General features: G+C 40.0%; 1 protein-coding gene across 10 annotated transcripts in view; it reads left to right on the plus strand.

The window, feature by feature from the left end:
• TRAK1 (trafficking kinesin protein 1) overlaps nucleotides 1–26499 on the plus strand; it is a 238668-nt gene that overhangs the window by 184822 nt on the left and 27347 nt on the right. For 9 of the 10 annotated variants that reach the window (XM_036759410.1, XM_036759409.1, XM_036759411.1 and 6 more), the window contains 10 exons: nucleotides 3796–3912; nucleotides 5533–5633; nucleotides 7184–7292; nucleotides 10269–10347; nucleotides 12692–12822; nucleotides 15160–15234; nucleotides 15797–15934; nucleotides 20220–20296; nucleotides 21947–22183; nucleotides 23965–24281. In XM_036759410.1, the coding sequence (XP_036615305.1) occupies nucleotides 3796–3912; nucleotides 5533–5633; nucleotides 7184–7292; nucleotides 10269–10347; nucleotides 12692–12822; nucleotides 15160–15234; nucleotides 15797–15934; nucleotides 20220–20296; nucleotides 21947–22183; nucleotides 23965–24281 (1381 nt within the window). Of the gene's footprint in view, nucleotides 1–3795; nucleotides 3913–5532; nucleotides 5634–7183; nucleotides 7293–10268; nucleotides 10348–12691; nucleotides 12823–15159; nucleotides 15235–15796; nucleotides 15935–20219; nucleotides 20297–21946; nucleotides 22184–23964; nucleotides 25990–26499 lie in introns of those variants that run through there. The other variant, XM_036759414.1, reaches the window with a different exon arrangement.

Raw genomic sequence — 26499 nt, forward strand, 5'->3', positions numbered from 1 at the left:
AGCCCATTTCTTCTACATTGTATCTGTTTGTTGTCCTGTTTCAGTTTTATCATATGCAGATGGTTTTTGGGAGGGGGATAGAAAAATAAAACATTTATTTAATGCGTGCTGTGTGTCAAGCACTGTCTTAAGTACTTTTCAAATATCATCTCTTTTGTTCCTCACAACAGTTTTGGAGGATAGATGCTATTATTATATGCACTTTATGGTTGAGGAAATGGCTATAGAGAAAAATAAAAGATGAATGCAAGCTTATTTTAAAAATTTCAAAAATTGCTTAATTATTTTACACTGTGAGCATATCATTCAAATTCTGATTTAGCAAAGGCCACTAAAATCAGTGGTTATACCTCCCACAGGGAGTTGTCATCTTTCTTACTTTAAAAAAAAGAAGTAGAGCCAATAGATTTGTTTAAATACACCAAGCACGTGGCATCTTATCTTCAGACGTTCTTCTGATTTGGTATTCATGTTGACTTTTGTCCTTTGCAATCAGTAAATTTGACTTTGTACAGAGATAGCTGATTCTGAAATGAGTGCTATTTGTTTCATTTCTTTCAAATGATTAGCAATTTAATTTTTTTTTTATATTGGGGTAGTGTGTTCACCACACCCAGTACCTTTTAACTCACTTCTTGTTTTTTTTTTTAGGGGAGGAGGGAAGGCAGTTGCGGTTAAGTGACTTGCCCAAGGTCACGTAGCTAGTAAATGCCAAGTGTCTGAGTTCACATTTGAACTTAGGTCCTCCTGACTCCAGGGCTGGTACTTTACTCACTACGGCACCTAGCTGCCCCCAATTCACTTCTTAACAAAGGTGTTTATGATATCCAAATTATGAGCCTGCCAAGTGATCTGCAAGTCTTTGCAACCTCTCATTTCTTCATGCCAAACTAGGTTTTCCCATGTATTTTTGGGTCATCCTTCTCTGGGCATGAAAGTCACCAGGAATCAGGTTGTGTGCCTTAGGATCTTGCCATTTTCTTCATAGACTTTTATTACTACTTCATCTTCTAGAATAGATATTGCTACAGACCCTACAGCTCCAGAACAATAGAAGCATTTCTGCCTTTATAACGAAATGGTCCTAGTTTGAAATTCCACCCTTGATGCTTACTACCCCTTAACCTCCCTAGGCCTCAATTTCCTAATCTGCATAATGAAAGGGTTGGGCAGTATGGCCTCTGAGGTCCCCTTCACCCTAGAACTCTGATCCTGTGAACATTTTGGTTTTTTTTTTCTATACATTTCATCTACTCTTCTATTATATACATGGATGTGCAAGGCAAGATGACCAAGTGTCTTGTGAGAGTATGTTTCTCGTTGGCTTTGGGTTCACAATGATGCCAACTATGCCAGTATTTTTATTCCCTTTTCTGGGGGAGAACCTCTAGATATAGATATAAGGGCAACTTCTTTGTCTTTTGGTTTCACATGCATAGGTTCCCAAAGTGGGTAATACTGCCTCATGGGGGGTGCTAGAACTGTCCAGGGGGTTGGTAGTAGCCTTGGGTGCAGTTAGGGGGCATTGAATAAAAATAAGGGGGTGGTGGAAGCATAAGGAAAGAAGAAAACATAAAATTTTGAAAAACAGTTCATACATGTTTCATGTATTATGTAACAGAGTTAAAGTCATAGTGATTAAAGTTATAACTGATCATTGGTCAAGTCTGCCAACAGGTCTTAACAAGCAAGTGTTGGCAGGTGATCATGTCGTGCGTTGTTGGGAAGTCCAACATGCATTGGCAGGAATATGTGGATGTAATGACTTGCTTACAGTATAATACTATACTGTTATGTGATGCAATATTGAATCATCAAAATTTCAATGCAGGAAAAAACCCACAATTTTACAATAAATTATTAAATTTAAGATGCATGATTTCAAAAAAAATATTTTATAGTTTTTTGAAATGATGCAAATTTCAAAAAAAAAAAAAAAACCCAACCCCAACCTTTAAAGGGTTAAAGAAAGTAGATTTCTGGTGGCGGGCCACTGAGTGATTTTTTTTTAAAGGGGGCAGTAGGCCAAATAAGTTTGGGAACCTCTGATGTGAGTTAGTTATCATGGACATGAACCAATCTTTCCCAATAAATCTGCCTCATTGTTCCATTGCCCAAAGATTATGTATTAAAAATGTCAAAATTAAAATTTCTTATGTAGGTAGGTTAAAAACCATATAATATTTAGCTCCTTCTGTCCCCTTTTCTTCTACTTTGCTATCTCATAGTTAAGGAAGTAGAGGGAGACTGAGGACCCTATTACATTTTTATCTCTTTCCTCAGTAGTTAATATCCAAAAAACTTTACCAAGGCTAAATAAAATAAGATCTCTTTAAAGTGCTTAGCCCACTGTTTGGCACATAGTAGGCACTCAATAAATGCTTCTTCCCTTTCCCTTATCACCTGGAATCCTTTTGTATTTAGTCTGGGGAGGCAGCAGGGACGCAGTCTGTTGCCTAGCCTCTAGCTAAAAAAACTTCCAGTTTGTGAAGGCCTGTCTGAGATGATGTCCTGCTGTTATCTCCATGCCACAATCATTGAGTAAGACCTTTGTGGAAGGTTGTGGGTCAGTTGCTTAATTGTTTAACGCTGAGACATAGCATTCAGTTCAGAATTAGTAAAAGCCATTAAAATATTTCCCTCAGGGAGCTGCCATTTTTCTTACCTAGAAATTGCAGTGTGGCTGTATACAAGCTTAAGAGTGAATCCCAGAGCTTTGGCTATTTAGCTCTCCTAGTTTACTGTCCTCTCAACTTCTAAGGCCCCCCAACATCTTTTCTGTGTTGACTGTGTATGTGCCAATTTATGTATATGTTACCTCTGCCATTAGAATGTAAGTGCCTTGAGGGCAGGGGCTGTTTTGTATTTTGTTATTTCCCCAGTGCTTAGCACTGTGCCTGATATTAGGATTTAATAAATGATTGTTGATTGATTGATTCTCCTGAGCCCAGCCTTTAGAACCCACATTGTTTCCAGAATGCAGATGTGATATTCAGGGCCTGAGTTCCCATCTGTAGTGGCATTTGTCAGCTGGATATTGGTATCCAGGCAACTGCTTGATTTAATAGCAACCTAGTGGCTTTATAAAATTAAGTACATTCCTTTGCATTCTCTTGGGCTTCAAGTGGCCACATGAACCTCAGAAATGTATATTCTTAACAATTTTTGTTTGAACTAATACTGTAGGCTGACTATTGGAAATTAAGATTTTTATGTTCTCATTTTAAACATTTCTTGAAACTCATAAAATTTAATGACTTGCAGTTGAAAACAAAATTCTTAGGTATCTCTAGACGTTTTGGTTCCAAAGAATATAGTAAGAGCTGTATAGACAAAAACCTTAGCATAACATGGTCCTTATATCCCTAGTCCACATCCTTATATCAGAGCTTGGCTCTCTTACTGGAATATTCTGGATTTGTTCAAGAAAAAAAATGGGGTGAAAGGGGCCACCCCCATAAAAGTTATTAACAGAAATCTAATCTTTAGAAACGAAAATAGATTTTACAATTGATCTCAAGACCTTCCTTTCAAGTTTGTGCCTCAGGTAGACAGATAAATGTCAGCTTTTCTGTATTATGTGTAGGGATCTATTTGAGGGGTATTAAATAATAGAAATGAACAGTGAATAATCAGTTGCTATTTTAATATAGGATTTTTCCCTCTGTGCTTTCACAAAAATCTATTTGAGGGTAGGGGTTGGGGGGAGGAAGTTCTTTGGGAGGATTCAATGCTGGTGACTAAGTGAGGGGAAGGGTCTCGCATCATATTCTCTTTCCCTTTTATCTGTAACAGAAAGAACGGGATTTAGAATTAGCTGCTCGGATTGGCCAGTCGTTGTTGAAGAAGAACAAAACTCTAACGGAGAGGAATGAGCTGCTTGAGGAACAAGTAGATCATATCCGGGAAGAGGTAAGACCATCAAGCATGGAAAGCCCAGATATATGGCTGGATATTATAGTGTCATGGTGGGATGTAAACTGCTTGAGGGCAGAGACTTTCTCCCCTTTGGGTTTGTATCTATAGTGCCTAAGGAGAATTGCAGTAGCTCAAAAGAAACATGAGATTCACAAATTTAGAGACATCTCTTCCCCAAATATTCACGTGGATTATTTGTGCCTGATCTGTGGTAGAGTCTTCTGAGCTCCTGTTGGTCTGATCAGCCACAACTGGACACATTGTACCTTGACTCCAACATCATGATGTCATTTTGGTCCTCGTCAAGAACAAAGGACAACAACCAACCAACCAACAGGACCTAAGGGAATACCTAGGAAAAGTTCCATTTATTATTTATGGTCCAATATTATGAAACTATCATACAATATAATCGCCTTGAGGGCAAAGAGTTTCCCACCTTTGCATGTGTATCCACAGCACCTAGGCAAATATCTAGTACACAGTTGTCACTTAATGAATGCTTACAGATTGATTGATTAGTCAGTGGTATGTTTTCAACCCTCTCCCCATGTGATCACATTATTAAATTTGTCCTCCATATTTCCATTGGGCTGGAGCCAATGACCATATTTTACATAACTATGACTTCACATACTATTAATTTGAACATATACAGACACTTAAAGGATTAGTTATTCACCCTAATTGGTACCTAGCTGTATGTCAGAATCTGCCATTGCCCTTTTATGCCCCCTCCCAATCTTATTAACATAATTATTATTACGTTATTATCATTAACGTAAGCAAAAATGAACTCAGGTGAAAGGTGGTTTGATGTTTCTTAAATGAGATCAACTTTCTCTCCATGAAATTAGTCAGTTGTTCTTAAAATAGAGATGGAGAGACATTTGTGGCTGGTCTGTATCCCTGCTGGAGGCCTTTCCTGGTCCCCCCCAGCCATTAGGACCCCCTCAAAGACTACCTTATATCTACTATGTATCTGTCTTGAATGTATCTACAGTATCTCTTCTACATTGCAACTTTCCCCATTGTGGTTTTGATATATTGCCACCTGGCATAAAAAATTAAATAGGAAGTTTTTTGAGAGTTTTGCAGAAGCTGCAAATGACATGCGAAGACCAGCAGATGACAAAGAAAAAGTTTAGAAACTCAGAAATGCATAAAATATATGTATAGTATTGTATAGTATCAACATATTTTATCTTTTAATGCCATAATAATTCAGACTTCTTCTCTGGTATGAAGGGAGGGCCAAAAAAATTTTACGTGGATTTTCCAGACCACAGAAGACACCGCACCTCTAACCTCCACGATGTAGAAGGGATAACTGTAATTATACCAGAGCTTCTGCCATTGGAATGTAGGCTCCTTGAGGGCAGGGACTGTTTCTCCTTTTTCTGTGCATCCCAATGCTTAGTATAGGGAGGGTGCACATATTAAGTAAGTAGTGGGTCAGTTGTATGTAGATGAAACTATTGGTTTTGACTAATTAGTAAATGACTACTGGGAAGGTTTGGGATAATATGGGAAATTTGAGTATCAATGGGATTTGATCCTTAAAGCACTTCTCCTGAAAACTGAGAGAAACCCATGATTCCTCCCCCAATTCAGGTATCTCAGTTACGTCATGAATTGTCTATGAAGGATGAACTACTTCAGTTCTACACCAGTGCTGCTGAAGAGAGCGAGCCCGAGTCTGTCTGCTCAACGCCGTAAGTTAACAGCCTGGCCCTGGAACACAAAGCTGATAATACTTTGATACTTTGGGGGAAGCAGAGGGTGAAATCAAATACATTAGTAAAAGGGTTGTTTCAGGGTGAGGGATGGATGGTGGTCACTTGGTCTAAACATCTAGTCATAAAATCTGGGTTTAAATGCTGTACCTGCCAAGCCCCTAACCCCTCTGGTCTCAGTTTCCTCATCTGTAAGATGAGGGGGCTGGATTAGATGAGCTCTATTTATGATTCTCCAGTTGGACTGATTTAATTTGGGGCTGGGGGATATGGAACTAAAGCGATAAAATAGATATTTGTTTCTTTTTCCTAGGATAAAGAATATTTTTAAGTAGAAACTTAAAATATGAATTTGGACTTTACTAGAGCTGTGATTTCATTAATATAGGGAACTCTAAGTGAAGAAACTATCTACTACTGCAGATGAGTTCCTATTCCTCAACTCAGAGTCTCAGAGAGTGTTCTGAGAGGTTAATGGACTTGTTCGTGGTCACACGGCCAGTCTGTATCTTATGGATGCCAAAGCCAGCTCTTTATTCAATGTACAATTCCATGTTTCCTCTCCAATGTGGAGTAGGCCTTGAAAATAAAATGAGCAAACCTAGCCCATGAGTGAATGGCACCTGGGGCTAAATAATTAGATTTTAGAAATGGCTGTGTTGTGAGGCAGCATAGAGATAGCATAGTTGCCCCTCAGGACCACAGTTGGGGTTTTCTTCTGTCCACCTGATCTCTTGGCAGCCAAGCCCCTAGTTACCACTGAGCTGCTTGCTTCAGGTTGTGGGAGTCTCAAGACATTAGCTGTATTGGTGAAGCCCACCTGAATTACGACTCTAGGAAAGAGGGAAATATTGAGGCTTACATATTTACAAACCTGTAAGTAAAGATTGTATTCATAAAGAGTAAAGGAATGGTTATTTTTATACCTGAAGATTTCTTGAGATAACATTCGTAAAGGCACGGTGCCGGGTACACAGTAGATACTTAATACATGCTTATTTCCTTCCCCTTTCTGTCAATAGAACCTTCCTTTGCTATTTGCTAAGATAGTGGAAAGAAATGTAGGTGGACTGCAAATTAATGCCCTCCCCCTACCCCTGAATAATTTGTCATGATTTCATCTTCAAATAAATTTTGACTGCTACCTTTTCTATCACTCCCCACCCACAGAACCATCTCCCATAACAAAGAATAAAAAAGAGGGAAAAACAGTTCAGCATAACTAGACAGTATCTCCAAAAAAACACTCTATTAACTGTTGCATATCCGTAGTCCCCCACCTTGGCAAAGAAGTTAGGGGAGGTGCTTATTTGAGGCCAAGCTTATTAGTCTTGGTCTATAATTGGTCTGTAGTGAAGCTTCATTGTTTTGTCGTCGTGTTCATTATGTAGCTTGTTCTCCTGATTTTGCTTCCTTTACTTCTAATCAGTTTGTGTAATTCTTTCATGCTTCTCTGTAGTCATCATATTCGTTGATCATCATAGTGCAGTAACATTTCATTATTTCTTTTTTTTTTTTTCCTAAACCAGGTTGAAGAGAAATGAGTCTTCATCCTCCGTCCAGAATTATTTTCATCTGGATTCTCTTCAAAAGAAACTGAAAGACCTTGAAGAAGAGAATGTTGTACTTAGATCAGAGGTGAAGTCCTCCGTCCCCTTATCGCCTTTCACAAGGGTTCTACTTATCTTGGGAGAGCAAATATTGTGCCAATGTCAGCCGTGGTCTTGTACATAGCCACCAAATAAACATCTCAGAAAGTCACCTACACGTGACTAAGGATAATTAGTCAACTTAAATCCGTCATTAATAATATCATCTATCATTTGTCTGATCTGTTAATCCCAGACTCATTGTAGTGTAGAGGTGCCCCCAGGTTCTTGAAAGCTTTGTTGGTAGACCACAAATTCTTGCAAATCCTGTGTAACCAGGAAGTTGTGGCTTAGTGATAGAATAGGCTTTGTGATTTTTGTTCAAGGAGCAGCCTTGCTAATAATCCCTGACACCTCTTACAGGAAGCCTTTCCTGATCCCCTGAGTTGTTATTGCTATCTCCTTCTTCAAATTCCATTGTGTTTGTGGTACTCCTTCCTCCCATCCTAACCAGTAGAAAGTAGGTTCCTTGATGACCCAGACTGTGGGTGTATTTTGTTTTGTTTTTTAATTTTTGTCTTTATATCCTCAGTGCCTAATATAGTACTTTGTACTTTTTTTTTAATAGTAGCTCCCAGGGATGAAATGACTTCCTCATTAGCATTCATTTTGCAGTTTATAATCTTAGAGTGTTTCTTGGGGTGCTGAGAGGTTGAATGATATTCCCAGGGTCACACAGACAGTATGTATTAGAGGATGGGCTTAGACCTAAGTCTTCTTGAGTATGAGGCTGGCTCTTCTGAATCCTATGGCAGGCTGCTTCTCACCTGTTGTATGCTTCACACCTAACAGCTGTTTACTAAATGCTGATTGGATTGTGCTTCTTTGGTGGTTTACAATCTATAGGGTACCTTCCACTCACTATTATCTCTTTTGACACTTAAAAACAACCATGTGAGTCAGCAAAAGCAGGTATCGTTATCTCTATTTTATAGATGAGAAATCTGAGATTGAGAGGTTGAGACACTTTGCCAGGGTCACCCAGATAAGTTCAGAGAGACTTATCGCCACAAGATCACTACCAGTTGATGAGTTTTTTCAGCCACAGAAACTAATGGACCCCATGCGAAAGTGCAGGGGGTTGTGATATGCATCTCTGGACAATCATTTGATGAAGTACTTATTAAGAGCCTACTATGCACCAGGTACTGGAGCTAGGAGTTTTGGATACAAGTACAAGGAAAAAAAATTGACTCCTATTCAATGGGGGAGACAATAAGTCCATACCAAATTATGTACAACATAAATATGAAATTAATAAATACATATTTAGATATATATGCATACATAGATATATAAAATGGTGCCCATATAAAAATCATCTTATGAAATATTAATTAAAAACAAATCGCGTGCATTTCCAGAAGAGAGTAACCATATTAGGTTCTGGCATGAGTCATGAACTCAAAGTCACTTTCCTCATCAACTGGTAGAAAGCATATTCATTTCTTAGTGGAGGGAAAGGCCAATTCTACAAACATTCATTTATTACCTCCCAGATGTTTGGCATAGAACTTGCAAAAATGAATTTTTTTTTCTTGTAACTCTGCCTTCTAGTATCTGTCTTTAAGGAGTTTAGAATCTGATAGGAGAGAGAAGCATAAATGATTATAGCAGAGAAGTCAAGTCAACACACATTTCTTGATTGATCACTCTGCTTAAATGCTATGAATTTAAGCAGAAGGAGACCATGACTATGCTCAAAGAGCCCACGTGCTAATGGGGGAAGACCACAAAAGGGAGCTGAAAAGTGGAGGTGGGAGGAGGAGGGAGGAAAGAAAGGATGGACAAAGAGTAGACAAAATGCTGTGGAGATGAGTCAGTAGTACAACCTAGAGAGGAATGAATGATATAATGTGACCAGTACAGAGCGCTATGGTATAATAGGATATACCGTGATATCATATCATAATATGACAAGTGCAGAGCGCTATGTTGATGTCTTATGTAATATAATATAATATAATATAAAGTATATTGTGCTATTTTAATATATATTGTAATGACAAGTATAGAGTTGTGATGATGATTTAATGTAACATGATATGTAACATTATTAGACTATTTCAGCATATGCTACATTATAATATGCCAACAACAGAGCAGTAAGAAATTGAAATATGGTGGCAAAAGTTATGGCCAAAGCCATCAGGGCAAGTTCAATGGTGGCTTTTCCCTCTTAATGTTTAAGGAGAAATGGTGAGAACTGGTGCAGATCGCGTGTTGATCATGTCACCAAGAATTTTCAATCCTGTTTATCAGTCACTAAGCACTAATAAACACCTACTATGCGCCAGGCACCATTAGATGCCATAGAGCCAAAGACATAAAGGAAATAGTTCCTACCCTCAAGGAGCAGTGTCTTCAAACCTATTTCTCCTGCCTGTGGATTTTTACAGATCTGAGTTGTGTCTAATTTCACTAAATATATGTATGTGAGGTGAGACCATATAACTAGGTTATCTATCCCGTTCCCTTGGTACAACATAAAGAGCATTGAATTTTAAAATTTACTTTAAATCCACAATGTAATAAGGAGGAAGGAGCAGGCATGTGACCTTGAGCGAGATGCTCATCGCTGTCCTGGCCTCGGTCTCCTCATCTCTGAATGAAGGGGATTGGATTGGATGACCTCAAAGCTCCCTTTTAGCTTGTACCCTTTTCCAACATTGTGTTGTCTCAATGGTACAATTTCATTATCTGTTCTTTATTCAGTAAAAGTACCTTTGTGATGCATTCACTAGTAAGGGGAAGAGAGGGACTTTGCTGGCTCTTTCAGGTAGAGGGATCCATAGGTAGGGATGTGTTATAGAGGAGCCTTTCTCAAATATAACTACAAGATGGCAGCTGGAGGTTTGCATAGACAGCCCCCAGACTGGTAGTTCTGTACATCTGTGTTTGACAGACCATGTAACAGTGAGCAGCTAAGTCATAACCGTGGAACATGTGATTCCGTTTTGTACAGGCCTGCCAACTGAAGACCGAAACAATCACTTACGAGGAAAAGGAGCAACAGCTTGTTAATGACTGTGTCAAAGAGCTGAGTATGTATTTTGCCCTGCCTTATGCCTTACCCGTTGGCATCTGCCGCCACCCTGTTCAGTGACACGTGTCATACGTCGAACCAGACATTTTCCCTTTACATCTTCTTGTTGCCCTCTGCTTCCGTTTCTAAAACACATTGGCATTTGCCCATTCCCTTGGAGAATAGTCTTAAAAAATAACAAGGAAGGAAGTCTGTTAATTTCCTTGTTTCTCATGGAGGATTTGTGAGAGGCAAACGAGTGAGTATGTGCTAGCTGATCAGTTCTACTGTCCCTTATTTCTCATTTAATCACAATCTCCTCTTTTTCCTGGAACCTTTGAGTGGTCACATGGAATAAGGGTATGATAAGCAGGAAAGGGAGCTGCCTACAAAAATGTGCAAAGGCTATCTTTACATGTGATCTGCTTTGGAATACATCAGACCTTTTACCCTTGAAAAACAAATATCATGTTAACTTTTATTTTCACAGGTTTCCATGATTAGATAAGAAAGCAGAGTGTCTAGACTAGCAAGACAATAAATGAATGTGTAAAAGGCCCTGCCCATGTCTAACGACTAGAAAGCATGGCTTTTTATACAGATTTTAAAGACCCTTGGGAAATATCTGGGTACCCATTAGATGTAATAGTAGTAATGATAATGATAATAGTTACTATTGCCAGGCACTGTGCTAAGTGCCTTACAAATATCTCATTTTATTCCTATTATCACCCTGAGCAACAGATACTGTTATGCTCCTGATTTTATGGTTGAGGAAACTCAGGCAAACAGAGGTTAAATGATTTGCCCAGGGTCACATAAGTTTACCTTCTTCTTTCTCTTCCTTTTCTTTTTCCTCTCTTCCTCCTCCTTCCTCCTTATTACATTGTGGATTTAAAGTAAATTTTAAAAGTGGGGCCTTTTAATGAATGTGATGTCTCTTGAGGGTCTCATAAATCTTGAAGTCCCATGTGAGTGTGTGTTGTTAGAGATTTTGATGGTGGAAAGCGAAGTCACTGAAATGAATTGGCTGGATGCTATAGTTGATGGAGTAATGGACTTGAAGTTGGGATGAGTTGAATTCAGACACTTAGCTGTGTTACCCTGGGCACATAACTTACCCTCTCTGGCCTTCGTGTCTTTAGCTTGATGGGCTTGATGACTTCCCAGGTCTTGTCCCACTCTGATTTTTTAAGGATCATGGTAGATTCATTTGGGGCAGAATGACAAACTCAGACGGCTGGTTAGTGGCAAAGTTTAAAGTAGAGATCCCTATTTCACAGGCCAGTTTCTTTTTTGCTGCACCGTGGTGGGGCAGCTAGGTGATGCAATGGATAGAGTGCTGGCCTGGATTCAGGAAGACTCATCTTCTTGAGTTCAAATCTGATCTCAGACACTGACTAGCTGTGTGACCCTGGGCAAGTCACTTCACCCTGTTTGCGTCAGTTTCCTCATCTGTAAAATGATCTGGAGAAAGAAATGGCAAACCACTCCAGTATCTTTGCCAAGAAAACCCCAAATGGGGTCACGAAAAGTCAGATGTGACTGACAACAACTGAACAACAACACACCATGCTGTCTTTCACATTTTTTTTTAAATTTTATTTTAGACTCAAGGGCCAGAACGCAAATACAGAATAAAGAAAAGAAACAAACATATCCTAAACTTAAATATTGAAACTTAAATACAAAGTAAGAAAAAAAAAAGCATGTCATGTGCATAGCAGAACATAACACATATTCTTTATGACACAGCATGGGACCTGAAGTCAGGAAGAGCTCAGTTAGAATCCTGTCTCAGATACTTACTGGCTGTGTGACCCTGGACAAGTCACCTAATCACTGTCTGCCTAAGTTTCCTTATCTGTAAAATGCGATAGTAATAATAGCAGCTACCTCCCAGAGTTGTTGTAGGGATTAAAGTGCTTTGCAAACTTAAAAGCATAGCGTAAATGCTAGCTTCCTAGCTTAGTGTCCTTGTTCGCACAATGCCCTGGGTTTACTCATAGAGTTCAGTGGATGTGTAGAACAGTGGACCCAGCAGCTGGGTTCTTGTCCTTCGGAACATAAACAAGCCAGTCAATTTCCCATTCCTGTGGGCCAGCTTTTCGATTTGTAATTCAACAAGTGTAATTAGTGTGTTCTTTACCTATCCTCTGGGTATGTAATGTAAAGATGGTCACTTCTGAAAAGTGCAAAGAAAGGAATGATTTAGATAAAAGTATTATCATGGTTCTCAGTGAGAAACTTCTGTACCATGGAGTTGTTTGAAAATCCTTTCCTGTGTCAGCTCCATCGCAAGCATCTGTAGATACTGCTCTTCTGACCTCTCCTTGCTGTTATCTTTGTGTGATCTCTCTCAGGAGATGCCAATGTCCAGATCGCCAGTATTTCAGAAGAGTTAGCCAAGAAGACTGAGGACGCGACTCGGCAGCAAGAAGAGATCACCCATCTTCTCTCTCAAATAGTCGATCTGCAGAAGAAGGCCAAGGCTGTAAGACCTTGGTGTTCCATTTGTTTCTCAGAGTGATGGCCTTGGGGTACAAGGCGATTATTACCCTTTAGTTTTGTATTTTCTTGATGTCTCCTTAGGATCCTAGTTGGAAGGGACCTCACAGACCATCTCTCATTTTTAGCATTGAGGAAACTGAGGCCCCAGGAGATTAAGGACTTGGCCACATGGTCACACAGGTAGTAAGCATCAGAAGTAGGATCTGAACCCAGATCTTTTAACTCCAGGGCCCGTGGTCTTTCCATAGAGCTCCACTCCTTTGGAGAAAAAGTGACTAAAGCTTAAAATGACATTAATCTTTTGAGATGCCTCTTTACAAAGCACACTATAGAAATCAGTAGTCTCAGAATTTAGAACTGGAAGACCACTTAGAGGGCCTTTAGTCCAACACTTCCATTTTACAGATGAAGAACTGAGGTCCAGAGAGGGACTTGCCCAAAGTTACCCAGGTAATAAGTAGAGCCCAAGATTCAATACCAGGTCCTCTGATTTCAGAGACAATGTCCTTTTAAAAGAATAAGAAAAAGGTTATTGATACCTTTTATCTTTACATTAAAATAATTTCCAGGTATCCCCACGACCACTCAGTGACCCTTCTCTTGTAATTAAGAAATAAGGAAAATGGCTGAGCAAAAGCATCCAACACAGTGACCACATCTTTCCCTTATGCATTATTCTGTCCCTCAGATCTTTAGCCTATGCAGGAGTCGGGGTGCTTTTCTTGAGCCAGATTGGGCATTATAATTACACAGCATTTGTCTTTATTTTAATGGTCTTTTTGTTTACATGCACATCTCTAGTCCACACTGCCTCCCTTGTGTTGGTTTCCTGAATAGAGATTGTCATGTTGACTAACTCTAGAGATACGAATGTGTGTTCTGTCTCATTAGAATATGAAGAGAACAAATCATCATTTGTTAAAGGTGTTGGATAGAAGGGCAGAGGCTTCAGAGAAACACATTTAGGCTTGCTGTGTGGAAAGGTTTTCTAAGAGTCAGAGCTGTCTGAAAATCAAATGGGATGCTTCAGTACAGAGGAGGGCCGGCCAAGTGGGGTGCTCCTGTAAAGGTTCACATTGTATCAGACATCATCAGAAGTTTCTTCTGTCTAGATTATCTGTTGTTTCTCTCAAGCCACAGAATTTACCCGAGTGCTCAGGTGCCTCTGTGATCTCATTAGTGGGCAGGTTTCCTCTGGGAGTACAGGTCCCGCCTCATCCTCATCTTCGTGTTTGTCCTATTCTCCATGCCCTCTGATGCTTACATGCGGTCACGGGCACATTGAAACCTCTCTGGGCTTCATTTTTTTCCTCATTTGCAAAATGAGGAGATTGGACAAGGCCTCTAAGGACCTGTCCACCTTTCAGTCAAGGAACCCAAGAACCCTCCCATTGGATCTCCAAGGAAGATCTCATAATATTCCATTGGAATAAGTGCAACAAATATAAACTGTCCAAGGGATAAGATACTATCCTTTGCTTTCAATATTCTTTTTCTATTATTAATCTGCAGTATGTAACATAGATACAGGATCTTACAAAGGATGTTGGCTCAGTGGGACTCAGGTAATGGTATGCTGGGTCCTCCTACCCATGCTCCATCCAGAGCAGTATTTGGCCTTTTGAGGGTCACTAAGGGACATTTTATAAAACAAGACATATGTTTCTTTTTCTTTTCTCTTTTCCGTATTTGAGTTCTAGTGTTTAAATCTAAAATTTTTTTAAAAAGAAAAAAAATAAAACAACTATTTTTACATTGTCCTCTGATAGAATGTGAGCTTCTCAAGGACAGGGACTATTTTATATTATACATAGACACACATATTTATATTTATATGTATATGTGTATATCTATCTTTGTATCCCACAGTGCCAGGTATGTAGTAAGTACATAATGCTTATTAGTTGATTGAAACTAAATCTGAAGCAACAAAAATAATTAAGGGTTTCTTGTGAATTCTTTGGTGCCTTTGATAAATACACCTAGGAGCAGCTCTTTGTGGTGTCTTGAAGGTAGAGGATTTTTATTTCACAGAATTAGAGAAGAAACTGCTTTCAATTTCGTATTAGGGAAAAATAATTAACAATTGATAATTTTTTTTTTCTAGAAAAGAGAATTGTAAGAGATTAACTGAGAGGAAAATGGAGAATCAGTCAACCAATAAGCTCTTTATTAAGCTCTTACAACATACCAGGCACTGTACAACTAAGCCCTGGGGATACAAAAAGAGGCAAAAGACAGTGCCTGCCCTCAAGGAGTTTGCAATCTAATAGGAGCTGCACCTTAACTTAAAAAATACATTTTCTTTACTGTTTTCCAGTGTGCTGTTGAAAATGAGGAGCTTGTTCAACACTTGGGGGCAGCTAAAGATGCCCAGAGACAACTTACAGCCGAGGTACAGACTGTGGCTTCATGTCAATTGGGATTGGAGTTCACTTTTTTGTGTCATAGTCTTTCCATTTATTTTGGCAACCACTTCTTCCTTAGGAGCATCTTTTAGGTATTAAGTAATTTACAACCTTGGTTTGATTTTATGCCCAGCTATAATACCTTTCTCTATTACTCCATAGGATCCATTTAAGTCAGGCCTCATTTACAGTAGTGTGACTTAAATCAAAATAAGAAAATTTAAAATTTTTTTAAATTATAAAAATTGTCATCCCATCCCCTTTAAAGATAATTCAGCCTTATTTCACTGGCTTCATATTTTTTAGGTGGCATTTTTGTAATCTTCCCAATTGTCCCAGAAGAAAATAAATGAAAAATAGAAAGATTTTCAGGAAAGGGAGCCTTTGCGGGGTCATTGGGCTCAGTTGTGCAGAGGACCAGTTACACGTGTCCCCATCTTTGATGTATTTATTTTGCTGGTCTCCTTATTGGGAGAATCTAGCTTTAGCATGTTCCATTTCTCCAAGAGGATGTACAAATCTTCTGGGATCTTTCCTGATTTCTTGCAGCTTCGGGAGCTGGAAGACAAGTATGCAGAATGCATGGAAATGCTTCATGAGGCGCAGGAAGAGCTGAAAAACCTCCGCAACAAATCCATGCCAAACACCATCTCCCGACGTTATCACTCCCTGGGCCTCTTTCCCATGGTGAGCAGCACCCAGACTGAACTGGGACATATAGCAGGATTTTTGGTTTTTAACACCACCACACATCAGGGTTTTCCTGAAGAGGCCACTAGAAATCCTTTTGGTGAACAGAGGGCATTTATGTTGACTTGGGCTCCCGATGGCATAGAAGCCTCTGATCTTTGTCAGAGTTTAAGTGTTCCCCTGGGGTAAAAAAGAAAGGACCAGAACATATGGGATCTGTGATCCTAGGAGGCCTGAGTTTAGCTTTAGCCTTTTTGGACTTATCCCTGGACTTTGGCACTCAAAGGAAGTTTATGGAGGCAGGAAATAAAAATTTGTTGTGTGTGAGTCACATCTGGGCACAGCTGGGGGCTCTTTGTTAATTGGTTTAGAAAGGCTGATTGTGCTTCTTCCTTTGGGTTCCTATCTATAATCTCCACTCTACCACTTCTGATTTAATTAAAGGGGAACGAAAAACAGATCATTCAGCACTTACCGGTTACTTGGCCTGATGTTAATAGGGTAAAGTGCTTTGAGTCCTTAAAAAAAAGTGTTGTTATGTAGCCTGGAAATTTTTCCTACTCTCATGGGTATTTATCAGTTCTAGTAATGATAGCTATATTTTTCATTCAGGGTCAGGGATCTAGGGAAAGGAAAAAACCAAACAGCCTGTGTTGGTTTATATTTTTTATTCTTGTATAAAATGAGCACAGAGAGCATGGCATAGTGGACAGTATTATTGACCTTGCAGCCAAGGAGATCTGTGTTCAGGTTCCACCTCTGGCATATACTAGCTATCCAACCTTGGGTTCAAGCTATTTAACCTCTCTGTACTCTTGACAACTCTCTAAGGCTGTAAGTTAGAGAGCAGGTAGCAACCTGCATTGATAGAAGGAATGTCCTCACCTGGGGGTTCCCAATACCAGTGAAATCATGGATCTAAACTCCTACCCCTATGCTTTCAGGCAAAGGGTTCTGAGCTCATGCCAGATGAGATGTGGTTGAAGAAACCTAAGTCTGTTTAACCAAGAGAAGAGGAGACATGACAGCTCTCTTCACATATTTGAAAAGCTGTCAAGTGGAACTGGGAATAGATATGTCATGTTTTCTCCCCAGAAGACAGAACTAAGTGAAAGTTTGGGAGATTTAAACTTGATATCAGGGGGAAAAAATCGAAAGAGCCATCTAAATATGGAACGGCCTCCTGGGGAAGTAATGAATTCCTCCTCCCTAGAGGTCTTCAAGAAATGGTTGGTTGGCTTCTTGTCAGGGATGTCATCCGGGGAATTCCAGTTCAGGCGTGGTATAGACTAAGTGGCCTTCCCTCTTGGCACTCTAAAGTTAAATTCTTACCATTTAGTTCTTGTCATTTATTTCAGGGTTGGAAATTTGTGAGTCCATACTACTTTCTGTGACCAAAACGAGGTATTTTTCTTCGAGATATTGATAATTTATTGGAGGAGTTAGTATCTTAAAGCATACATAGGAGAGAGTTATTGGTCTTAAGTTAGTTATAAGTAGGCAGGAACCCTCCTCAGCCCTGGGGCTGAACTGCATTGAATAGTGAATATGAGAGATGAAAGGATGGTTGTGGTTTTTCAGTTGTTTCAGTCTTGTATGATTCTTCATGACCCTATCTGGGATTTTCTTGGTAAAGATACCATGATTGGCCATTTCCTTTTCCATCTCATTTTACAGATGAGGAAACTGAAGCAAATAGGGTTAAGTGACTTGCCCAGTGTCTGAAGCAAAATTTGAACTCAGGAAGATGAGTCTTTCTGACTCCAGCCTGGGCACTATGGCGCCATCTAGTGGCCCCATGGAAGGATAAAGTAACAGCTATTTCTTGGAAACCAGCCCTTTGCCTACCATTCAGTGTACAGAAGGGGCATGATATACTTTCTGCTTTGAGAAGCTTACAGTCCCATTAAACAAGCAAGGCACCTTGGTGGAATGGAAGTAAAGCTGTCCTTGGAACCAGAAAGACCTGAGTTCAAGTCTTGCCTTAGACACATTTCTATCTGTGTGACTTTGGGCAAGTCACTTCACTTGTGACTTCCAGGTGTGGGAGGATAGCGTGAACACAGGCACAGGGGGGAGAAGACATATGTCAAGTCAGCAAATATTAAGTGCCTACTGTGTGCCAGGGACTGTGCTACATGCCAGACAGTCTGTGCTCTCAAGGAGCTCACAGTCTAATGGAGAGAAAACATACAAACTATGTAGAGACAAGAGATATCCAAGATAAATTGGATCAATAGAGGGAAGGCACTGACATTAAGAAGGACTTTCTTACAAATGGTGCAATTTCAGCTGAGACCTGAAGGAAGCCTGAGGCATAGTTGAGGAAGAAGAGAAATCCAGACATGCGGGGTAGTCATCAATGAAAGGGCAGAGTTAGGAGATGGAGTGTCTTGTGCAAAAAACAGTAAGGAAGCCACTGGAGAGGAGCAATAAGGGCCCATACCAAGATGGCAGCAGGCCCAGAGAAGAGAAGGGGATGTTGTACATGAGAGATATTCAAAGGTAAAAGAGACAGAACTTAGGAACAGATTGGCTCTTGGGTGAGTAGGGGGAGTGGGAGAGCGTGAGTCCAGAAGGACTCCTAGGTTTCCAGTTTGGAGAGATTGGGAGGATGGCTGTGCCCTGGACAGTGATAAGTTTGGAAGAGGTGGGGAGGGTTTGAAGGGGAAATTTATTGACTTTACTTTTGGACATCATGAGTTGTGCAAGAGAACATTCCCCACTCTGGTCAGGTCAAACAAGTGATGTCTTTGTGAGAACAGGGATAGTAGATTTGATTAATAGACGGCCTTTTGTGTCTTTTCCAACATCTTCTTTCAGGAGCCAATTCCCTTGTTTATAAGTCACAACATGCTCTTTAAAATAAAACCAAAGAGCCCTTTTGGAAGTAGGAGGAACTTGCCAAATGCCAAATGTTATAGAAATACAGTCTGGGCTAATTATTTTACTGCATTCTGGCAGAAACCTTTGGCTAGGGAGAATTAGTTTTGGGAGACAGAGCTTCTTCTGGCTGTCCTGTTTCTGAGCAATCAGGCTAGCTGCCTTATACTTCTCATAAGAACTGCCAGCCTGGATATATCTTTTTCATATATTATAAGAAGTCCTGTTCATATGCTGAGACCCTGACCTCCCAGAGGATGTGCCAGTGGGCCGCCAGCTTTGGTGGGTGTTTATCAACCCGGAAAGCCCTTCCTTGCAGGTCCAGCGATGGTTTGTTGTTTGAGGACCAGAGTTAACTTTGGGAAAAGGCTTATCACTGGAAGGTCCATCACCAGGTGGGCAGTTTTCTCTTTGGCTACAGCAATTCGTGAATAAACACCATCTCAGGTGTCATGAATGGGTTGTTCTCTGTAGTGGCTGAATGCCCCTACCCAAGAAACTCTTGGATCTGTTTAGGTTTTCAAGAACTTATAATAATATTATTATTATATGTTTATATATTTACATGTTATGTAAAAATATGTATTTATATATTATATATTATTATATATTTATATAGTACTTTTAAGGTTTGCAAAGCACTTATATGTATTTTCTCATTTGAAAATTATCGTATCAGAATAATTAAGAGCAGCGTAGTCTAATATGACCCGATGAGTTGATTTTTTTAAAAATTAAAAGTTGAAAAAAAAACCCCACATCTCTGTCATCCCTTACTGACATCTTTCCAGACACACTCCATCTTCTACACTTTGCAATTCCCTTTCTCAGTGATCTCTGTGATACTTGGCTAGGCTTGCTAACCCATGAAAATTTAATTAAAACATGCTAGAGTTCTTTAGTCTTTTCATCTGCTTTGTGAACATGAAGAAGTCACTTGATTTTTGTTTGTTTGTTTCTTAAGTTTGCTTAAGAGACGGGTAGAATAATCGAACGGGTAGAGGGCTTACCTCTGAGTCAAGGTTCAGCTTTGCCTGTGATGACCTTTGGGTCTGTGACACTGGATTAGTCACTTTACTGCTCAATGTCCCACCAGAACTCTCTGACTATAAGTTGCAGAGCAGATCCACTTTGGTGGAAGGAGTTTCATCACTGAGAGCTCTCTGTTCATATGAAATCCATGGTCCCACTCCCTACTTGCTCCTCCCCACCCCCCCAAAAAAAGGTTTCTTTTCCTTGTATGAATTTCTCCCAGATCATACTATTCAGGCTAATCATATGAATAGTATCCTAGCTACCTCCCTCTTTGCCAGGGCCATCAAAAGGATGATCAAGTTGCCAGTTTCAGGACTGTCTCAAGTGAAAAACACTCACTTAGATTTCTTTTGGCTTTGCCCAGGACTCCTTGGCGGCTGAGATAGAAGGATCAATGCGAAAGGAGCTACAGATGGAAGAACCTGAATCTCCAGACATAACGTAATGGCCCCACAGACTTCCTTCTAATGCTCACCGTGACTGACTCACTGACTGTTAGCTGGTAGTGATTAGAAATGGCAACTCAGGAGACCAACAGTGCTTCCCACCCAGATTGAGGACAGTTAAGAAACACTCATACCGTGGTGGGGATACTGAAATTTAGCCTGCCTGAAAAATGGAAAACAAGGTTTTCTAATCTAATATTTTTAAAGAGAAAATAAGGAAAGCGAGTTATTTAAGGGATGTGACCAGAATTGGCTTTCCCTTTACTTTATTGGCTTTCTCTATGAAAACTGTCTGAAATATTCCTTTTCTCCTTTATATTGTTTGGTTTGCTTCTTTAACTGGATTTATAAACACTGATGTGGTATTCATGAAGATCCCCTTCTCAGAGAGGAGTTCTTACCCTGGGCTTCACAAACTTCTTTTTTATTTTGATAACTATTTCAGTATATTTTCTTTGCAATCTTTTTATTTTCAGTATTTAAAAATATTCTTCTGAGATGAAGGAAGGTGTCCATAGCCTTCACTAGGCTGTCAGTGGGATCCATGACACCCGCAGAAAAAAAATGAAGACCTCTCTTTCTCCCTATGTACTGATTTCCAAAACGACACTTCCTCACTGTGTGACCTTGGCCACGTCTCTTAACATATCTGAGCCTCACTTTCCTAGCATAGAAAAGGGAGATGGTAGTAACTTGCATGCATGACTTCTGTCCTGGAGTTGTCCTAAGGCTCCAATGAATGTAATGTGCATGAGATGATTTGAAAATTCTAAATTTACACCTGAGCAAAGGGCACATCCTCCAAAGCTATTATTATTGCAAAAGAAAGGCATTTCTAGAGGCTTAGATAAACAGATACACATGAATGCCCAGGCTTTCTTTCATATGCTTGTTAAAGTCATTTTAATGCAATTGGCTCTTTTTTCCCCTCCTTTAAAACAAATTTAAAAATGAATAATTCTTCACTTAGAAATGCCTGTTCTTGTTTGGCACAGTTCCCCTCTTTTGACAAATTACACATTTAGAGCATCTGAATGACTTGAAAAGCTGCTCAGCCTAAAAGGAGGAGGGTGACCTAAAGCAGGTCTCTTCAGTGTTTTAATGTATTGAGCTACGCTCTAGAAATACAAGTCATTATTGGATTTTGCAGCATTTCCTTTGGGCACAGACAAAATATTTAGGGCCTTCATTTTAGTAGGAATAATAGCTAGCATTTATAAAGCACTTTTACAAGTTTTCAAAGTGCTCTACAGATATCCTGTTTGATCTTCACAACAGCCCATGGAAGTGGATACTATATCAGTCCCATTTTATAGATGGAGAAACAGATGCATTAAGTGACTTGTCCAGGGTCACACTGCCAGTTAGTGGCTGAGGCCAGGTTTGAACTTGGGTTTTCCTATCTCCAGTTCAGTGCTCTGTCCACCGTACCACCAAGGGTTGCACTGTAAATACTCTCATTAGGAAGGATTATAAAAGAAACTAGAGGTTTTTGAGCTTCTTGGCAAATGCTGTGTACTCAGAAATATTTGTAGGGTGTGGAATAGCTGGTTGTTTGGTATTAGTTTCCTCAGTACTATTTTTCCTGGATTCTGGCCCCCACTGATGCTTGCTTGTTTGCGATTTCATACCTATTTCTCTCTAGCCATCAGAAGCGCGTCTTTGAGGCTGTGAGGAACATGAATCAAGTGGTCAAGCAGCGGTCCCTGACTCCATCGCCCATGAACATCCCAGGCTCCAACCAGTCCTCAGCCATGAACTCCATCATCTCCAGCTGTGTCAGCACACCAAGGTCCAGCCTCTATGGGGGTGATATCACCAACATCATGATTGACAACAAGACCAACAGCATCATCCTGGAAACGGAGTCATCGGACATGGGGTCAGTGAGGTGTGGTGATGTGGTTTGGGCGCCATTTTGGTCTTTGGAAAGCTTTGGCTTATGTGCCTAAGCATGTGGGCTGGTCAGATAAGGGCATTGCAGTTGCCAAACCTCTTTAGCCAGTCAGTTTATGACACTGTTGCTTGAGGAGATCCTAGATCTAGAACTAATGGGGTCTTTTGATGTCTTCTTGTCCAAACCCTTGGTTTTGAAAAGAAGAAACCTGAGACTTGGAGTGGATTTGGGACTTGTCTGAGGTACTAAGGTAGTGGGTGGCAAAGCAGTAAGTGGCAAAGTCAGGATTCAAATTAAAATCTTGTTGACTTGAGTTCAGCATCTTCCCTGCTGCACCACACTCTCTGCATTTTGAATGAAATTTGGAGGAATGTAAGAGGAAGCTGGGAGGCCAGCTAGGCATATGAAACCATTTCCCCTCTTTCTTAGTTTGGCTGTACTCAAATATTTGGTAGACAGTCCCGTGGGCAATCATATTTATGATGTAAGCATGAGTCATATTTGCATGTAGATCAGAGAACTGTCACTGCATTGGTGTGATAGAGAACTTAGCCCTTCTGGGTAGTTTTGTTTTTCCTTGGTACAATTCACCGTAGGCTTTTAGAACCCTTTGCCCTACATACTTTAATAAGAAAACATCATAACTTTAGCTATATTATCTTAGATGAATTAATGTAAGTAACATATAAGTGCTTTGCAAATCTTAAAGCGCTATATACATGGCCTTGAATAATAGTAACACCAACACTTCTGTTGTGCTCTGTGGTGTCCAAGGCAGACTCCTTACAACAATCCCAAGATGTAGGTGATGCAAATTGGTTCTTTTTTTTATAGATAAGTTACTGAAGCCCAGAGGAGTAAAGGGATTTTCCCAAGGTCATACTCCAGATAAGAAGGGATTCTTGTTTTTTGGCTTGGAACAAGATGGCGTCTGATGTTCTGAAATTTATAAAATATTGTACCTCAGCTTCCTGCACAGTGAGATCAGTTCTGGGAGCTGCCACATGTGCCTGTTCAATTGTCCTCTAAAATGGGTTTTAACCTGGACAAACCTTTTTGGGGCCAAATGATCAGTCAAGGCCCATTGGTCAACAGTGTTTGTTTTTTTAAATGATGAACAAGTCTCTGCTCATTTAATTCAGGAAGGAAAAATATCTCTAAGCATAGTTCTGTCAATTGACAAGCATTTATAAAGGCATAATTATGTGCCAGGCAGTGTGGTGCCTGCTGGAGATACATAGCCAAAAGTCAAATAGACCCTGCCCTCAAGGAGCTAACATTCCAGTGGGAGAAATGACAGGTCGATAATTGGCTAAATACAAGATATGTACAGAGTAGAGAGAAGCAGTCTCAGAGAAGAAGTCACCAGATGGGGGCTGGGGAAGGCTTCTTGCAGAAGCTGAGACTTAGCTAAGTTCTTAGAAAATCAGGAAGAGCCAGTTAAAACAGTATGCAGTTTTCTTATCCCACCGAAAAAGACTTTTCTCTAATTTTACCAAAGGTGGCAAATTTCATAGGTAGGCATATTGTAAATTATTTGGACACATACCTGAATAACTTTCTTTGCATGCACTTGTTTTGTAAGCTTATTTCTTTCAGACTTAACTTGTTATTCTTGGCAAATAGCTTTTCTTAATTATAAGCCTCAAGAGTAGAATTTCCTACAAGATCCAAAAATTGACTGCATTTATACATTTTGAAGTTCCTTCCCTTGGACATTCTCTCATCCTCCCATCTCCATCCCCCTTTATCATCCTCTTTTCTAGAAATGAGGACAAGAATAAGAAGCCTGGGACTCCAGGGACCCCTGGCTCCCATGACCTGGAGATAGCCCTTCGGCGACTGTCGCTTCGACGGGAGAATTACCTTTCGGAAAGAAAGTTCTTTGAGGAGGAGCAGGAGAGGAAGCTACGGGAATTGGCAGAGAAGGGCGAGCTTCACAGTGGCTCCCTCACTCCGACTGAAAGCATCATGTCCCTGGGCACCCACTCAAGATTCTCGGAGTTCACCGGATTTTCTGGAATGTCATTCAGCAGCCGCTCTTACCTGCCGGAGAAACTCCAGATTGTGAAACCCTTAGAAGGTGATAACAAAGGGCCTCGGCCTCTCTCAGTCATTCTTGGTGACTCTCTCTGGTCCTTAATCCACCATCGTAAATCAGGAAATCTCTGCAATACATACTCCTTTTACTTTAAAGATAGCCACCCCCGTTGCTGGTTTGAAATCCATTGAGAGTGCCTTAACACCATAAACCTTAGTCACTTACTGTTGAAATCTAAAAAACGAACTTCCCCCCAAGTTCCCTGAACACCAAGCGTGCTTTTAAGGGCTGAAAAGCAATTCAGTCCAAACTTAATTTTTCAATTGAAATTAATTTTGTTAATTATTTTTTCCTTCAATTCTTTTTTTTTTCATGTTTCTGAAATGTTAAAGAAATATAATGAAGCTATTTAGGAGTTCATAAACGCATTACATCATGCTTGGGACTTTGGAAAGAGCAGAAAATTTGTGTCCAGCTTTGATTTCCTAAATATGGGTTTCAAAACCGACTAATTTAGATCAGACCTTCATTGGCCAAGTAAAAATGGTTTGTTTGCTCAAATGTCCTCTCTTAGAATGAGCACATTGCAGTTTAGTTGGAAATGCAAGCACGCACACACACGCGCGTGCCCACACACACACGCGCGCGCGCGTGCGCGCGCACACACACACACACACACACACACACACAAAACATTCTCAAAGATAATGGGCTTCTATAGCAGAGAGTATGGAAACATTACATTGGAAGTATCTCTTTTACTTAACTCCATTGAATCAGTCTCTTCCAGTGCTTGCTAATTCTTGTTTCAGGAGCACTACTGGTGACTGAGTTTGGAAAAACTCAACTTTTTTTATTTCTTCTTCTTCTTCTTTTTTTTTTTTTAATTGTGAGACTGGGTCTCCCTATCTCATCCAGGCTGTAAATGCAGGAGCTACTCAAGGTCTTCAACCCACTACCAGTGGGCACAGGAGCCTTGACTCTCCATTTCTGCCATGGGCTGGTTTGCCTCTCTCTTTAGGCACCTTGGTGAACCCCAATTCTAGAGGCTTACCTTGTTGGTGTGGTCACTCAACCAGATTAGCTAAGAACTCCTGAACAGAAGAATCCACCAGCCTCAGCCTCCTCAGTAGATGGGATTGCAATCATATGCCATCATGCCCAGCCTATTTTTGATTCTTTCGAGATTGTGATATCCCAACTTCCACCTCCCTCTGAAGGTTTTTGTGTGTCCTTTTATGATCCTTTACTCCCATTTTTCCACTGGAAGCTTTTATCTTTGTCATGTAACTTGTCTGCATGTTGGTCTCACCAAAGATGTACAGCACTTTCCCGCAGCAATCCACATTTCAGGCCTAAAAGCAGTTTTAGAAAGTGTCCTCCTGCCCCTCAAATGCTGCATTCAAAGTGCCCTGTTGGACTAACTCTGCTGTTTCTCACAGTACAGTCTTCTTTTCTCATTAGAAATGTTTAACTAAATTTCTTTTTCCATTAACAAGCATCTACTTTCTCTACTTTTCCATCTCCCAATGAAAAAACGAGAAAAAAGAATCATTGTAACAAATATGCGTAGTCAAGCAAAATAAGTTCTCTTTGAATAGTCTTCCGTTAGGTGCCTTCCAGCACTTTGGGAATAGAATGGTCCCCTTTCATTTAAGTTGCTTGTTACTTGCAAACATTGTGATTGTTTCTGGTCTCCAATCTTGTCTTTTTTTTTTCTTTCAATAAAATCTTCCATTTCCATAATCTTTCTATCTGCCTTTCTTTTCCTTTCCTTCTCTCTAGAGGTGATTATGTTATGTTAGCTTTACCATTTCACTTCCCCTTCCCCTGCTGTAGTTGGATTGTTCTTCCCTTTAGGGTCCCATGAGGGTGTCTCCTTTGGGTTTATTGTTTAAACTTAAATACATAACATTGGGTGCCTTTTTCCTTCTTTGAAATAATAGGTTAGGTTTTTTTTATACAAATTACACAAGTGTGTCTTTACCTTGTTTTTCTCAAAGCCCCTTCTAGCTCTAAATCTATGGACCTCCTTTGAGCTCATAATGTAGTTTGGGAGTGAGTGTTGGGCAAGAGCTTTAAGGTAAATTTAACAAACAAAAAGGAAGGATAAATTACAAGATGAATTTTGCTTAGAAAGTCCTGCCACCTACCCTGTGCCCAATTGAAAGAGAATTCACTGGCATCCTAGAATCAAGCGTTATTTTACTAGTCTGGCTCATGGATAATTCTTATATTAAAAGCTCCTCTGATAGTTCCA

The sequence above is a fragment of the Trichosurus vulpecula genome, chromosome 5 (assembly GCF_011100635.1).
Source record: "Trichosurus vulpecula isolate mTriVul1 chromosome 5, mTriVul1.pri, whole genome shotgun sequence".
In the NCBI taxonomy this organism is placed as follows: domain Eukaryota; kingdom Metazoa; phylum Chordata; class Mammalia; order Diprotodontia; family Phalangeridae; genus Trichosurus; species Trichosurus vulpecula.